Source organism: Nicotiana tomentosiformis, chromosome 2 (assembly GCF_000390325.3).
Source record: "Nicotiana tomentosiformis chromosome 2, ASM39032v3, whole genome shotgun sequence".
Lineage (NCBI taxonomy): Eukaryota > Viridiplantae > Streptophyta > Magnoliopsida > Solanales > Solanaceae > Nicotiana > Nicotiana tomentosiformis.
In genome coordinates this window covers 61,833,052-61,848,639 of record NC_090813.1, presented here as the reverse complement: position 1 = coordinate 61,848,639, position 15,588 = coordinate 61,833,052, and the positions used below count along the sequence as shown (strand labels likewise).

The 15,588-nt window shown below is 39.8% G+C and overlaps 3 protein-coding genes across 4 annotated transcripts; 1 reads left to right on the top strand and 2 right to left on the bottom strand.

The window, feature by feature from the left end:
• Positions 1-3,680: 3,680 nt before the first annotated feature.
• Positions 3,681-4,765, bottom strand: LOC138904921 (uncharacterized). The gene is made up of 2 exons (XM_070193417.1): positions 4,307-4,765; positions 3,681-4,226 (listed from the first exon to the last, which is right to left on the bottom strand). Exons 1-2 carry the CDS (start codon positions 4,763-4,765, stop codon positions 3,681-3,683), a joined length of 1,005 nt encoding a protein of 334 aa, XP_070049518.1.
• A 57-nt stretch (positions 4,766-4,822) lies between these two features.
• On the bottom strand, positions 4,823-8,711 carry LOC138904920 (uncharacterized mitochondrial protein AtMg00810-like). Its single transcript, XM_070193416.1, has 4 exons — positions 8,251-8,711; positions 5,729-5,895; positions 5,544-5,621; positions 4,823-4,926 (listed from the first exon to the last, which is right to left on the bottom strand). Exons 1-4 carry the CDS (start codon positions 8,709-8,711, stop codon positions 4,823-4,825), a joined length of 810 nt encoding a protein of 269 aa, XP_070049517.1.
• A 4,088-nt stretch (positions 8,712-12,799) lies between these two features.
• On the top strand, positions 12,800-15,031 carry LOC104102539 (probable purine permease 10). 2 transcript variants are annotated; one of them, XM_009610270.4, is made up of 2 exons: positions 12,800-13,002; positions 13,720-15,031. In XM_009610270.4, the coding sequence occupies exons 1-2, from the start codon at positions 12,963-12,965 to the stop codon at positions 14,829-14,831; spliced, it is 1,152 nt and encodes a 383-aa protein (XP_009608565.1). In that variant the 5' UTR covers positions 12,800-12,962; the 3' UTR covers positions 14,832-15,031. The 2 variants fall into 2 exon arrangements, with proteins under 2 accessions (XP_009608565.1, XP_009608566.1); XM_009610271.4 differs by having other exon boundaries at positions 12,801-13,002; positions 13,723-15,031.
• The last annotated feature ends 557 nt before the right edge of the window (positions 15,032-15,588 follow it).

Sequence of the window (15,588 nt, the reverse complement as noted above, 5' to 3'; positions counted from 1 at the left end):
GGTATGGACCCTTTTCACAGACGAGGCTTCAAACGCGAAGGGGTCCGGGCTAGGCACCGTTTTAAAGCTGCCTACGGGTAGAACTATTAGAAAATCTATTAAAACTACAAGGTTGACTAACAATGAAGCCGAATATGAGGCCATGATTGCAGGACTCGAGCTAGCTAAAAGCTTGGGAGCAGAAGTCATTGAAGCCAAATGTGACTCTTTATTGGTGGTAAATCAAGTAAACAAAACCTTCGAAGTCCGAGAGGATAGAATGCAAAGGTATTTGGAAAAACTACAGGTAACTTTGCACCATTTCAAAGAATAGACATTACAGCATGTACCTCGAGAACAAAATAGTGAGGCCGATGCACTTTCAAATTTGGGATCATCGGTCGAAGAGGACGAAATCAACTCGGAGACTGTCGTTCAACTCTCGAGATCCGTGATCGAGGAAGGTCATGCCGAAATAAATTCTACAAGCTTAACCTGGGATTGGAGGAATAAGTATATTGAATACTTAGAGAACGGTAAGCTCCCATCGGACCCTAAAATTCGAGGGGCCTACGAACCAAAGCTGCTCGATTCACACTAACTGCAGATGGAACATTATACCTAAGGACATTCGATGGACCGTTGGCAGTTTGCTTAGGTCCAGGAGACACCGACTACATCCTACGTGAAATTCACGATGGCATTTGTGGAAATCATTTAGGTGCTGATTTATTGGTCCGAAAAATAATCAGGGTAGGATATTATTGGATCGATATGAACAAAGATGCAAAGGAGTTTGTTCGAAAATATGACAAATGCCAAAAGTTTGCACCTATGATCCATTAGCCCGTGGAGCAACTTCACCCAGTCTTATCCCCTTGGCCATTCATGAAATGGGGAATGGATATCGTCGGCCCTCTGCCTTCGGCCCCAAGTAAAGCTAATTTCATTTTATTTATGACTGACTATTTCTCTATATGGGTTGAAGTACAGGCTTTCGAAAAAATAAGGGAGAAAGAGTTTATAGACTTCATCTGGGATCATATCATATGTCGATTTGGGATACCTGCCGAAATAGTGTGTGACAATGGTAAATAATTTATTGACAGCAAAGTGATGAAATTCCTCGAAGACCACAAAATAAAAAGGATATTATCAACACCGTACCACCCTAGTGGGAACGGACAGGCCAAATCGACAAACAAGACTATCATTCAAAACCTAAAAAAAAGGCTGAACGACGCTAAGGGAAAATGGAGAGAAATTCTACCCGAAGTTCTTTGGGCATATCGAACAACATCAAAATCCAGTATGGGGGTAACCCCATTCTCCTTAGTATATGGCTCTGAAGCCTTAATTCCAGTTGAAGTCAGGGAACCCAGTGCCAGGTTCCGATATACAACAGAAGAGTCAAATAACGAGGCTATGAATACCAGCCTCGAATTATTGGATGAAAAATGAGAAACTGCTTTCGTCCGATTGCCCGCCCAAAAGCAGCGGATCGAAAGATACTACAATCGAAGAACCAATCTTCGCCATTTTAAAATCGGGGACTTAGTGCTAAGGAAAGTCACCCTCAGCACTGGAAATCTATAAGAAGGGAAATTGGGTCCAAACTGGGAAGGACCGTATCAGGTACTCGAAAACATCGACAAAGGATCATATAAGCTCGGTATTATAAACGGCAAACAACTACCAAGCAATTGGAACGTGTCGCACCTAAAACGATATTACTGTTAATGTACAACCCTCTCATATTCATTTATATTTTGAAACTAACCCTTGCAGGAGCCCGATCAGGAACAAGGATGGATCATTCAACACGAAGCCTTAGGTCTGAAAGTACGCGTTGCACTCTTTTTTACTTAGACCGGTTTTATCCCAAATGAGTTTTCCGTCAAGGTTTTTAATGAGGCAACCATTGATCATGCTAACTTAGAGCAATTCAACGGTATCCAAGGCCTCTTTACAATCAGCCTCGAATACTGGTGAGGCATTACCCGGAAATATATCAAGTGTTCGATGCGAGAAAGTTACTTCATAACTATAGGGTTCCGATAGGAAATATTGTAAGAGCCAAATGGTCAAAACGAACCATGCTCATTTAGGTTGCTCGATCACTGGTACAAAATATAATCACATGTATAATGACATGAAAAGAAACTTCTTTGCCCATATCTCGTGTCTTACAACCCGTCCTCTATTTCATGATCTACTACGCAAACAGGTTCAAGGACCGACCATTACCCCACAAATCGGGGACTGCCACTCGACTACTAAGCCCACGGGCTACTTTTATTTTGAGTTCAAGAAATCACTCACTCAATCATTAAGCCTACGGGCTACATTACTTCGAGTTCAAGCAAGCACTCACTCAAATACTAAGCCTACGGGCTACTCTTATTTTGAGTTCGAGAAATCACTCACTCAATCATTAAGCCTACGGGCTACATTACTTCAAGTTCGAGCAAGCACTCACTCGACTACTAAGCCTACGGGCTACTCTTATTTTGAGTTCGATAAATCACTCACTCAATCATTAAGCCTACGGGCTACATTACTTCGAGTTCGAGCAAGCACTCACTTGAATACTAAGCCTACGGGCTACTCTTATTTTGAGTTCGAGAAATCACTCACTCAATCATTAAGCCTACGGGCTACATTACTTTGAGTTCGAGCAAGCACTCACTCGACTACTAAGCCTACGGGCTACTCTTATTTTGAGTTCAAAAATTCAATCACTCAATCATTAAGCCTACGGGCTACATTACTTCGAGTTCGAGCAAGCACCCACTCGGCTACTAAGCCTACCGTCTACTCTTATTTTGAGTTCGAGAAATCACTCACTCAATCATTAAGCCTACTGGCTACATTACTTCGAGTTCGAGCAAACACTCACTCGACTACTAAGCCTACGGGCTACTCTTATTTTGAGTTCGAGAAATCACTCACTCAATCATTAAGCCTACGGTCCTTTAAGCCGAAAGGGGGAAATAATAGCTGTCTTTTAAAGGCCATATGGGTCCAACCTAAAAGATCCTAAGGGCCAATACATTTAGAGTTCAAGACGTTGTTCTCACTCAACTCGGACCTAGAACTTAGCTCAAGGATCCGCCCTAAAACCTCAAAGGGTATGTTACTGCAAGTTGAAAATTAGCCATTATTTAAATCATGGCATCGATCAAGCCATCCAAAATCTCGAACATGTTATTGAACTCGGGGACTCACCCGGGCGTACCTAAAAAACATAAGGGTTTTGTTCTAAGTTCGAACTAGCGTTCACTCGATTACAGAAGCTGCAACAACATAGTTTTCACAAAGCAAAAGCACAAAACACATTTGAACAAAGAAGACATTCAAAAGAAGTTTCCTATTATATATCGATAGAAGAAGTTATATACAAGGGACCGATAAAGGTCTTGCAAAAAGGGAAACTAAGTCCTAACTACGGCCGGTTTCGACCTCTTCTTCGGGAATAACTTCTCCTTTAGGACCCTCATCGGATCCGCCTCGACTGCCTTCTTCATCATCGTCCTCGTCATCGAAAGAGACAAGCTGCCAGGCTTCGGCCTCAAACACCTTGGCTCGGGCTATCTCCTCGGAGAGGTCAAAACCTCGAGTATGAATTTCCTCAAGTGTTTCTCTCTAGGACTGACACTTTGCCAAGTCGATAACCCATTGCTCTCAGTCAGAAGCCTCCCTTAGCTGCATCTGAGCAGCCTTAGCATCGGCCTGGTACATGGCAATGGACTTATTCGCCACAACTTTATCTTCTCAACCTCAACCTTGGCCTCAGCAAGCCCGGTTTCGAGCTCTTCGATCCTCTTGGCTTGGGCCGAACTTTTCTCTTTGGCACCCCGAAGTTGAACCGCGGCCGATGACAATCTGGCCAAGGCAGTTTCTTTTTCTGTAGCCAGGCGGTCCATGTTACCCTTCCACCGATCACAATCAGCCTTGACCTGATCGACTTCTCCCCGAAGTAACTCGATCCTTTCAATCTTTTGTTGCAGCTGAGACAACGAAGCGTTAGCTTCCACAGTTGGGTCGAGTCCGAACTCTATCAAAAGGGTGCTTACCTGCTTATCTAGCGCAGCCTCTTCCTCACGAGCCTTGGCCAAATCTGCTTCAAGATCCTTTATAGCCTCGTCATTTTGGCCGCAAAGAAGCTTCAGAGCATTCTTCTCCTCCGAGACCTTGTGGAGCTCGGTTTTACACTGGCTGAGGTCAGCTCGAAGCTTGACAAAGGCCTACACAAAAGGAGAAAACACAAATTAGCTTGGCGAAGGTACACACAAGTTTGGCGAAAGCCTACACAATAGATTCTTACCCGAGATAAGAGACGTTGGGCCTCTTCTAAAAAGATATAAGCGTCACTAAGATCGGAGGCATCATCGACTCCAGCAAAGAAGTCCTGAAAGGGATCTCCTATACTAGAGCCTCCGCCTATATCGGGGGCCTTCAACTCTCGAGCTTCCCTTAACGCCTCTTCAGAAAAGGCCGGAAGAGAAGGCGAGTGGCCTACTGTCATGACCCCGAGCAAGTCGCTCGGAATGCTCTGATCAACCTTCGGGGTCTCAGAACCGGCCCTGTCCGGTGTAGCTGTAGTTGTTCGAGAAACGACCTCGACCTCTGGTAACTCGGGGTGGGGATCCCCACCCGATTTCTTTTCAGGAGCCTCCTCGATACGAGGCTTGATTTTAACATCTGTCCTAGGTCGGACCGTCAGCGCTGAAGCGTGTTCCTCTTCTTCCTCTTCTTCGTCTCTCAATTTTTGGACTGAGTCCATCGTGAGGGCGATTATTTTTCTCCTCACCCTTCGAGGTTTGGGCTCGGGGTCCTCGGACTACAAAATAGCTTTCCTCTTCTTATCTTCCCCCAGCTTCGAAACTGGGGACTTGTTTCCTTCCTCGCCACTTGAGGGCCTCAAAATGGCATCCTTGGTCAGGCCTGCAAGAAAGAAAATTAGTAACAAGGTATAAAAAATGATTCAGAACATAAAAGGGAGATCCTTACCATGATTCTTGGCCTCCCACCTACCCTTTGCCAAATCATGCCATGTGCGTTCGGCGTAGGTGGAAGTCGAGGCTAACTTCCGAACCCAATCTTCAAGGTCTGGTACCGCATGAGTCATCCAAGGAACAGCTGCACATCAAAAGGTGATATTAGGTGAAATCGAAGAAAGTACGAAGAATAAAATTTAAAAGGATCACTTACGATTGAAGTTCCACTACTCAGGGAACGACATCTTCTCTTTTGGGATAATATCACGGGTCCTCACCCGTATGAAACGACCCATTCAACCCTGATTCTTATCCTCATCGATGCTCAAGGTCAAGGCCTTCGAGGCCGATACAACCGCATGAGGTGACTTAGAGTAAACTCTAGTCCCTCAGCCTTGCTAGAGAAGAAGTGCAGCATAATCACTATGCGCCATAGAGAGGGGTGGATTTGGCCGAGGGTGACCTGATACTTTTTGCAAAAGTTGATAATCACTAGGTCGAGGGGACCCAATGTGAAGGGGTAAGTGTAAACACTTAAGAACCCCACTACATAAACGGTGATACCCTCTTCGGGAACAGGAATATCCACCTCAACCTTGGGCCCCCAGTTGCAGTCCATCTTCACAGCCTCGAGATGGCCCTCTGTTATTGAGCACATGTACATCGACACATGCTTACATCGGCCCGGGATCGATGAAGGATTTTTGACCTTGAAGTCGGATTTTAGAATACACGGGCCGGGAACATACTCGTGGGGAAGCGGCTCCACCGGCACCTTGCCGCCGGACGGCCAGGAAGAGGAGCTAGAAGCTTTCTCCTTCTACGGTATAGTCTTTGAAGTTTTCGCCATTTGAATAAGTGAAGAAGAGCAAAGGAAGGTGAAAAACTAGTGGTTTTAGTACTAACGAATATGGCTCTACAGGCGGCAAAAAGGAGGAGACAAAAAGAATAAGAAGATTTAGAGATTTGATTAAAGCAAAAGTAGAGTTTGATTCAAAGAAGGAACGGGTATTTATAGGTTCATGGCGACGGTTCGGTGGTGCTAGTGGTCGACCGCTAACCGACAAGCATTTAATGCCTTAAAAACTAAACCGACAGGACAGCTATCACACGCGTCATGATCAAGCCCGATGTAAACGTCAGAATTTATCTGATCGAGCCGTTGAGAAATTATATCGTTTCTCGTCACATCCTTCCCGAGAAACGAGGGGACTAATATATACGGTCGAAACTGATTTTGGCCTTCGTACGTCTGATCGAGATCGAAATATAATGGATCGAAGAAAGTCTTCATAATATCGAGATAGGATCCGAAAAAGGCACGAACGAGCTTTGATTTTCGTGGACAGATCAAATACCGAGCTCGAAATCATTATCGGGCTCGAGTCCGAATCAAATTATGATAAGATGTGATAGAATTGAGCTTAAGGGTCAGAGGCCAACCATTACCGAGCCCGAGTCATTTTTGGACCCCGAATCGGCATCGATCTCACACCCGCATCGGCCCCTGAAACTAGGAAACCGACCAATTCCGACCAATTTTGAGTACGATCAAGATCGAGCTCATGGACAAGAGTTGTTGCAGCCGCACTGAGGGAGAGAATCTCGGCGGGAATTAGGAAAAAGATGATTTATTATGGGTTCCCCACTATGTATTTTTAATTATATCTAACGTAGAATCTCCCAATATAAAAGGGATGACTATCTTTCTGTAAAAGGCATCTTACATTGTAACTTAGACATCATACATTCTCATATTGAAGAATTATCTTTCTTTAGCCTCATAGATTGATTCATATTGCTTAATCTATAAATCATCCTTTTTTCAGCCTTGCTTGTCTTTTATTCTCTACAATCAATATTCGATATTTCTATTTACTCTTAGGATTTGTGTGAAGTTATATCACATATCCTTAGAACTACGTACAAATTCTACTCTATCTATTTTCCGGGTAAATATATATATAACCCATTTATCTGTTACTCCACTAACTGCCAGCTAATGTCCAGCTAAGCACTACACTAACCGACTTATTCTAACAATAATTAACTAACTACTCAACTATGGTCTAGTGTACTATAGTTAACTCCCTAACTCAGGTTACTCTAGTTTCATCACTCCCCCTCAAGCTGGTAGGTGCAAAAACATTTATCACTCCTAACTTGGAAAGTAGGTACCCATGTTGTGCTCTTAACAATCCCTTTGTCAAGATGTCTGCTTGCTGGTCCTTTGATGCTATGTGTTGTGTTTTGATCAATCCTTGATGTATTTTCTCCCTATATCACTATTAGAAATTCGGCAAAAACCAACCGCGATCTACCGACCAATTTTGGTCGGTCAAAAAATCGGCAAAAAAACCGACCAAAGTCGGTCGATTTTTCAAAATATTTTAATTTTTAATTTGTTTTTATTTTCTTTAGCGCAAAAAATGCGAAAAACTATTTTTTAGTCCCACAAAATTTATTTTTCAAGAAACCGATCAACTTTGATCGGTTTTTCATTTGAAATAAATTAAAATAAATATTAAAAAAACGACCGCAATCGGTTGGTTAATTCGGCCGGTCATTTTAAAAAATCGACTGAATTCGGTCGGTAATTTTATTTTTTAATAAAATCGACCGACATTGGTCAGTTATTTTCATGCGAAAATACAATTAAAGAGTATAAATAAAATAAAAGACAGTCTTAAAATAAAATGCACCAATGGTCTAATGGTATAATAGTATCCTACCACAATACATACCCCGGTTCGATTCTCAGATGGTGCATTTTTTAATTACATAATTAAAATACCGACCAACTTTGGTCAGTTTTTTCGGCAATTTCTTTTGTTTTGAATTTAATTGACCGACCAAAGTTGGTCGGTATGCCCTTCCGACCTTCTAAATACTGACCACATGTTAATGGTCGCGTTTTGGACGGTTATTGTCCATTACCGACCTACTTTGATCGGTTTTTTTGACGGTTTTTACCGAATTTCTAGTAATGCTAGTGAAGTGGCAGTCAACCTCTATATGCTTGGTCCTTTCATGATATACTCGGTTGGCTGTTATTTGTAGAGTTGCATTGCTGTCACAATGTAGGTCCAGTGGCACTTCTACTTCTGCTCCCAACTCTTTGAAGATCTCTATTAGCCATACCAGCTCAGCTATTGTCCATGCTATACTCCTATACTCTGCATCTGTCGAGCTCCTTGATACTGTGTTTTATTTCTTTGACTTCCATGATATAAGTGAATCTCCATATTTGATAATGAAGCCTGTGACTGACTTTCTTGTGTTTGTGCATGATGCCCAATCTGCATCACGATATGCAGTCAAACTATTGGTCTTTCTGCTACTCATCAATATTCCTAAGCCCGGTTCCTTCTTTATGTACCTTACAACCCTGAGTGTTGCTTCCCAATAGCTCCTCTTAGGTTGTTGCATGAACTGACTTAGTGTTTGGACTGTAAAAGCAATATCCAATCTGGTCAGTGTCAAGTAAAGCAGTCTCCCTATCAATTTTTGATATTTCCCTTTGTCTTCCAGTAGTTCATCATCTATGTGTCCTGTGAGTTCATCCATTTCTTTTACTGTAAGCTTCTGATTGTATTCTAATGGTGTCCAGGCTGGTTTGGAGGCACTCAATCTCATGTCTGTGATAAGCTCTAATGCATACTTCCTTTGGTTCATTCCTGATCTACTGAATTCTATCCCTAGAAAGTACTTCAATTCTCCAAGATCCTTCATTTTGAAGGATTGTTGTAGTTTGTGCTTAGTTGCTTGTATTAGTGACAGGTTGTTCCCAGTAATTAACATGCCATCCACATAGACTAGGATAACCACTAAATCCTCTCCTTGCCTTTTTGTGAATAGAGAGTAATCCAAGTTGCTATGTGTGAAGCCTTGAGCAATTAAGGCTTCAGTCAACTTGACATTCCATTATCGACTAGCTTGTTTCAACCCATATAGGGATTTGACAAGCCTGCAAACTGTTCTATGCTCCTCTTGGCTTGAAAAATCCTCTGGTGGTACCATGTAAACTTCATCATGAAGGTCACTTTGTAAAAAGGCATTATACACATCCATTTGGTGTATATGACAATATTCTGTTGCAGCAATGGACACCATTGATCTCACAGTCACTATCTTGACTACAGGAAAAAATATCTCATGGTAGTCAAGACCCTCTTGTTGATTGTATCTCTTGGCTGCTAAGTGTGCCTTGAACCTTTCAATTCACCATTAGCATTGTACTTGACCTTGAACACACACTTGCAACCAATTGCATGTTTTCTTGGTGGCAGATGGACCAACTCCAGAGTGTTGTTATCTTCTAAGGTATGTATCTCATCCTTCATGGGTGCAATCCATCTGGGATCTGTAGAAGCCTATTGATAACTCCTTGGTTCAACCACAGAAGTAAAGGTTGCTTGTAATGAGGACTAAGGTTAGCATAATTTAAGTAATGATGAATAGAATGTGGAAGGGAAGATGTACTATTAGCAGAGACATTGGTGATATAATAAGTCATCTAAGCAGGATTCCTCTTATCTCTTTCAGACCTTCTTAAATGCTGCTCAGATGGTGCAGAAGCAAGATCTCCTGATGATGATTCCTCAGCTGGAAAATCAGCTTCAGTAGCACCCTATTCAGTTATTTTAGAGTGTGGGAGAACTTCAGCTGCAACTGGATCAAGTGCTTCAAATTGTGGAAGAGCTTATTCAGTATCAGGTGGAGGATCTCCATCCTGTATTGAAATATCTCTAGGTAGCATGTGGTTGTCCTGAGGGGTGTCGAAGATGGTAGAATGGTCTTCTTCAGAGGTCTGGAACAAGGGTTGTGGTTCAGCTCCCTTGTGCTTGAATGGAAACACTCCTTCCCTAAAAGTAACATCCATGTTAATGAAGAAAACATGATTGGTTAAGTCATATAAAATGTAGCCTTTGGTTACTGTATAGTAGCCCATAAGGACAGTTGGGATAGCTATGTGAGCAAATTTGTCATGATTGTTTAGCCTTCTTGCAAATCATAGACAACCAATCACTCTCAAATATGTTAGACTGGGTTTCTGTTTGTGGAAGACTTCATAAGGAGATTTGCCATTCAAAGCTACAGATGGCATCTTGTTTATCAAGTAAATAGAAGTTAGAACACATTGCCCCCAAAACTTCATAGGAATTCCTCCTTGAAACTTAATAGCCCTTGCAATCTCCAAAATGTGCATGTGTATTCTTTCAGCTATGCCATTCTGTTGTGGAATGTATACATAAGTTTTCTGATGTATAATCCCTATAGATTGGAACAATTGATGACATTCAGAGTTAATAAAATCTCCACCATTGTCTGATCTAATACTCTTTATGGTCTTGATTCTACACCATTATGAAGAAACTTTTAAGTACTACAATTACATCACTCTTGAGTTTTAACAGAAACAACCAGGTCATACGAAAATGGTCATCCACAGTTGTCAAGAACGATTTATTTCCACCAACAGTAGGTACATGATAAAGACCCCATACATCAATGTGCAACAATTGAAAATTTTCTGCATTTCTACTATCATTGTGCTTAAAGGGCAATCTAGTGTGCCTTGCTAAAGGACGCACAGTACAATTTTCAACTGCTACTTTACAATCTTCGTGAGATAATCCCAGAAGTTGTTTTATTGTTCCTAATGATGCATGCCCTAACCTCCTATGCCATAGTCCTACATCCATTTTCCCTTGTGTTGCAGTTAACACCTTTGCTGAAATGTCTTTCCTTCTTTCAAGATTATGAGGAAGCCTATAGAGTCACTCCTTCTATCTACCAATCACCTTCACCTTTTCACTATAAAGGTCCTGGAATAGAAAGAAGTGGGGGAAAAAAGTGGCTGAGCAACATAGGTCTCTTGTGACCTTAGACACGGACAGAAGGTTATACTTAAAATCTGGAATGCATAAGACATTGCTCAAAGTTCCAGTATTTCCCATAGTGTAAGAACCAACATGACTTACTGTAGTAGTGGTACCATTAGGCAAATGTACCCTTCTAGTATTACAATTGTTGATTTTTGCCTTATCATATAGTAAACTCTTATTAGAGGTCATTTGGTTTGTAGCTCATATGTCCACTATCCAGTCCTTATTCAATTCTACTAAGAAAGCTTTAATTTTACCTGCCAAATTTGCAGAGGAGGTGTCTCATGTATTCTCTGAACCTTCTTTGCTCAGCAGCTTCAATATTTGACTATATTGTTCAAGTGTGAAGTAAGAACCTCTCAAAGTATTAGCATTCATGATTTTGTCTCCACTTTGTATTTTGCTTCCACTTGCCTCTGGTTTTGCATTCTCTTCCAAAAAGGCATTGTGAGCAGTATTGAAACCAGCCTTCTTTCTGAACTTGAAGTCCTATGGATATCCAATTAGTTTATAATATTCTTCACGAGTATGACCCTTCAATTTGCAGTAGTCACAGTAGAGAATATAATTTCTCCTCTGTCTCTGCTGATTCCCAGCCTTTCGACTCTAGGAAATATATTGATCATGCTTCTCTAACTCTCATGCTCAGTCAGCATGGAGTATGCCTTGTTTAAGGTTGGAACTGGAACCATCATGAGTATCTCGCTTCGCGGCTGCTCATAGGATTCATTGATACCCATAAAAAATTGTAATAGCTTCAATCACGCCATGAATTGGACAAATTCTCGTGATTTTGCACAATCACATCCAGTAATTGGGGCTAAACACTCAAACTCTGCCCAAAGTAGCTTCAACTTCGAAAAATAAGTTGAAATCGAGCTTGTACCTTGACTAATTGTTGTAATTTGCTTGTGAATCTGGAAGATTCTAGAACAATCGACCTTGTTGAATCGCTCTTTCAGCTCTCCCCAAACAACGCTTGCATTTGAGGAATAGACAATGCCACAAAGTAATTCTGGCGAAACACAGTTCATAATCCACGATAACACTATGGCGTTGCAACGCTCCCACAGATCTACTAAGTTTGGACCAAATCCTCCTTTTTGCATGTGCCTTCGATGAACTCTAGTTTATTGTGACATATGATTGCGATTCTCATCATACGGCTCCATATGGAGTAATTCTCTGGTCCTTGTAGCTGCAGTGAGACTAGCACAGCTCCAGAGTTATCATTTGAGGTCAAAAATAAGGGATGATTGTGACTAAGTTTTTCTGGTAATTCATCGTCAATCGTAAATCTTAATCGAGAATGTTGCTTTGCTCATGTGAGATACGCTAATTCCCAGTGGGCTCTGATACCATATTAAAATGAGTTATCTGTTGTGCAATCTGTAATAATGGAGGTCTAGAGAGGAATCGTAGAGAGACGACAGAGAGAATGAAATGTAAAATGACTTCATTAGTCACATAACCATTTGTAAGCACATATATATATATACAATCCATCTATCTGTTATTCCACTAACTAACTACCAGCTAATGTCCAGCTAAGCACTCACTAACTAACTCATTCTAACAATAATTAACTAACTACTCAGTTATGATCTAGTCTACTGTAGTTAACTCCCTAACTCAGGTTAGTTTCATCATTAATTAAGAGTGGAGGAAACTCGACCGTCCGACATTGCATTTTCCATTGTTCCTATAAAAACGTACAACTCCAAGACGGATAACGTCATAACGAAATGAAGATACTATACATAGAGAGTGACATCGTATTTATGGCACAACAATATTAGTACCTACCAAGCAGGAAGGACCGCGAAACTAGGCATTACTAATTTGAGAAAGGACAGCAGGGATATCTACTGATGATGTGCCAAGATTTAGCCACCACAAAACAATAAATTGTTCTCTTTCCTAAAATTCAGTAAGAATTGAATAAAAATTCAAGTCGCCATTTACGACTTAAATAAGCAAATGGGAAATGGCTATTTAATTCAAAATACAAAGAACCATTATTTTTGCACCATCTTATTCTTGGTTCGTTTTCAACAAATATTCTTTTTCTTTTGATTTTTCTCTACTCTATAAGATGGGGGATACTTCAGTAGTAGTGCAATCACAAGTACAAGGTGAGCTTCTTTTCTCGGGATCATTTTTCTAATTATCAAATATTTTCTTTGGTCATCTGTATAATATATCAACTTATTAGCCGCATATAGATTAGGGAAAGTAAAGATTTCATGGCAGTCCAAAAGCTAAAGAATAAACTTACCAAAAAAGTGCTAATTACTATCACACGCTTAGCTCTTATTTCCTAATGTTTTAGCCGTGTATCTTCTAGTAGCAAATAGATTTACTGTAGTTTTTATACTGTAGCTAGCAAAAGTCATCTAACTAACACAATCTTTGAATCTGTGTGCTGTTTCTAATCCTCTTACAACTGTATTTGGTTTCTTTAATGAAGGGTTAACTAATTTCACTTATAGCCACTATTTTTATCCACTGTAATCATTAAGTTATTAAACTATTATTTTTATAGCAGGTAAAGTCCAATTACTTTTCGTTATAGTAAGTAAAGTTCAGTTAGTAACTGAAATATAGGTAAAGTTCATTTGCTGACTTTTTCATAGTGTTATAGTGTGTAAAATTCATATGTATTTATAGAGAAAATCACACATATGTAGTTGAGTTACTTCAATGATATAAAGATTATTTAGCGGCTTTATTGTTATAATAGACAAAGTTCAATGACAATCATATGCACGAAACGACCAAAAATTGTTACTCGTTTTCATCTTCCTAGTCATTTATTAATTTGCAGAACATTTTTATGGCATTTGTTGCAGCAGATGACGAAGCAAAAATTGAAGAGAGCTCACAGAATGGAACTGATCAGTCAAAAGCTCCAAGCTTCGTACAGTACAAATGGTGGATCCAAATGGTTATTTACTCAACATTTGTTCTCTCTGGCCAAGCCATAGGTACACTCTTAGGTCGATTATATTTTGACAAAGGGGGAAATAGCAAATGGTTAGCTACATTAGTACAAAATATAGGCTTCCCAATTCTCATCCCTTTCCTCTTAATCACATCAACTAAAACTAATCATGAAGTGATCACTGAAATACAGAAACCATCTTTTTATGTCGTTGCTTCACTTTATACTTTGCTTGGGTTGTTCCTAGCTGGAAATTGTATGTTATACACAATAGGTTTACAATACCTCCCTGTCACAACTTATTCACTTATTTGTGCTAGTCAATTGGGATTCAATGCTCTTTTTTCCTTCTTCCTAAATAAACAAAAAATCACCCCTTATATTGTCAACTCATTAGTAATTCTTACTATTTCCTCTTCTCTCCTCGTCCTCCAAAACGACAATTCTGAAGATCAGTCCAATAAAAAGTCTAGAAAAAAATACATAATTGGATTTTTATCCACAGTTGCTGCATCTGCTGGTTATGCATTGATGCTCTCTATTACACAGCTTGCTCTTCAGAAAATCTTTAAGAGGGAAAGTTTTCGTTTGATTATAGAGATGTCAATTTACCAGTCATTAGTTGCGACATTGGCAATTTTAGTTGGATTTTTCGCGAGTGGTGAGTGGAAAACGATGGACAAAGAAATGGATGAGTATAAATTAGGGAAAGTTAGATATGTTTTGAATTTAATTGGGACAGCTATTTCTTGGCAAGTTTTCTCAGTTGGTTCTATAGGGCTGATTTTCAAAGTGTCTTCACTATTCTCAAATGTGATTAGCATTTTAGGTTTGCCTATTGCTCCTGTTTTGGCTGTGATCTTTCTTCACGATAAGTTAACTGGTGTTAAAGTGATGTCAATGTTGTTGGCTATATGGGGTTTTGTATCATATATTTATCAGCATTATCTTGATGATTTAAAGGACAAGGCTGCAAAAAATGTTCAAGTTGTGGAGCTTTCTGAAAGTTTCTCTCATTGAAAGAGGTTAAACATGTAATTTAATTAAATATGATATTTCGGGTAGTTTATTAAGATCGTATATAACTTTTCCATATCTCAAGTTGTATTATATGCATTGTATCAGTTTGAAATTTTTGCATGGATTTTCGAATGAAAATAACGCACGGAAAAGTTGAGGTAGATTAGATATCTATCGCATTAGGTCATTTTGTTTATTCATTTGTGGCTCTTAGCAGTAATCGGCATTTTGAATGGTTATTTTTGGAAAAATGGGCAAATATATTTTACACGTCAAACAATAAATATTCTAAGATAATAATATATAATTTTAAAAAAGCTTTCTTTTTTATAATGGCGCCAATATAACTACAATTACGTATCGTAATGATTTGTATATTCTTTTGCCTGCGAGGTTGTCCTCCTAGCTTGTTACATATAACATTTTGATTGAATGGTCCAATCCAGGGATGGAGCTAGCCCTTTGCTTACGGGTTCGGTCGAACTCAATAGTTTTTATTTATTTTGTGAAATTCATGAAATATGTATAAATTATTATTTTAGAACCCAGTAATTTAAAAGAACTAGAATCTCGAACCCATAAACTTCAAATCTTGGCTCCGCATCTTGTCCAATCATTTGCTAAAAATAGAAATATTGATGGAAACACATCAAAAGAAAATGAGGACAAAAGAGTCGAAGTATTCGGAGGACTATATGTCATAATTTTGATAGTCCATTAACGTTAGGAAATTAACAAGAGTGGGTTTGCTCTAGTG

Bases quoted from the DNA above. Each gene is read 5' to 3' on its own strand.
- LOC138904921 (XM_070193417.1), bottom strand. From the start codon at position 4,765: ATGGACTCAGTCCAAAAATTGAGAGACGAAGAAGAGGAAGAAGAGGAA. The intron at 4,227-4,306 runs GTAAGAATCTAT...CCTTTTGTGTAG, and splicing joins CCCAACGTCTCTTATCTCGG to GCCTTTGTCAAGCTTCGAGC.
- LOC138904920 (XM_070193416.1), bottom strand. From the start codon at position 8,711: ATGAAGGATCTTGGAGAATTGAAGTACTTTCTAGGGATAGAATTCAGT. The intron at 5,896-8,250 runs GTCAGTCACAGG...TGCCGCCTGTAG, and splicing joins TCATGCACAAACACAAGAAA to AGCCATATTCGTTAGTACTA. The intron at 4,927-5,543 runs GTATCACCGTTT...TCTTTCTTGCAG, and splicing joins TATTCCTGTTCCCGAAGAGG to GCCTGACCAAGGATGCCATT.
- LOC104102539 (XM_009610270.4), top strand. From the start codon at position 12,963: ATGGGGGATACTTCAGTAGTAGTGCAATCACAAGTACAAG. The intron at 13,003-13,719 runs GTGAGCTTCTTT...CATTTGTTGCAG, and splicing joins AGTGCAATCACAAGTACAAG to CAGATGACGAAGCAAAAATT.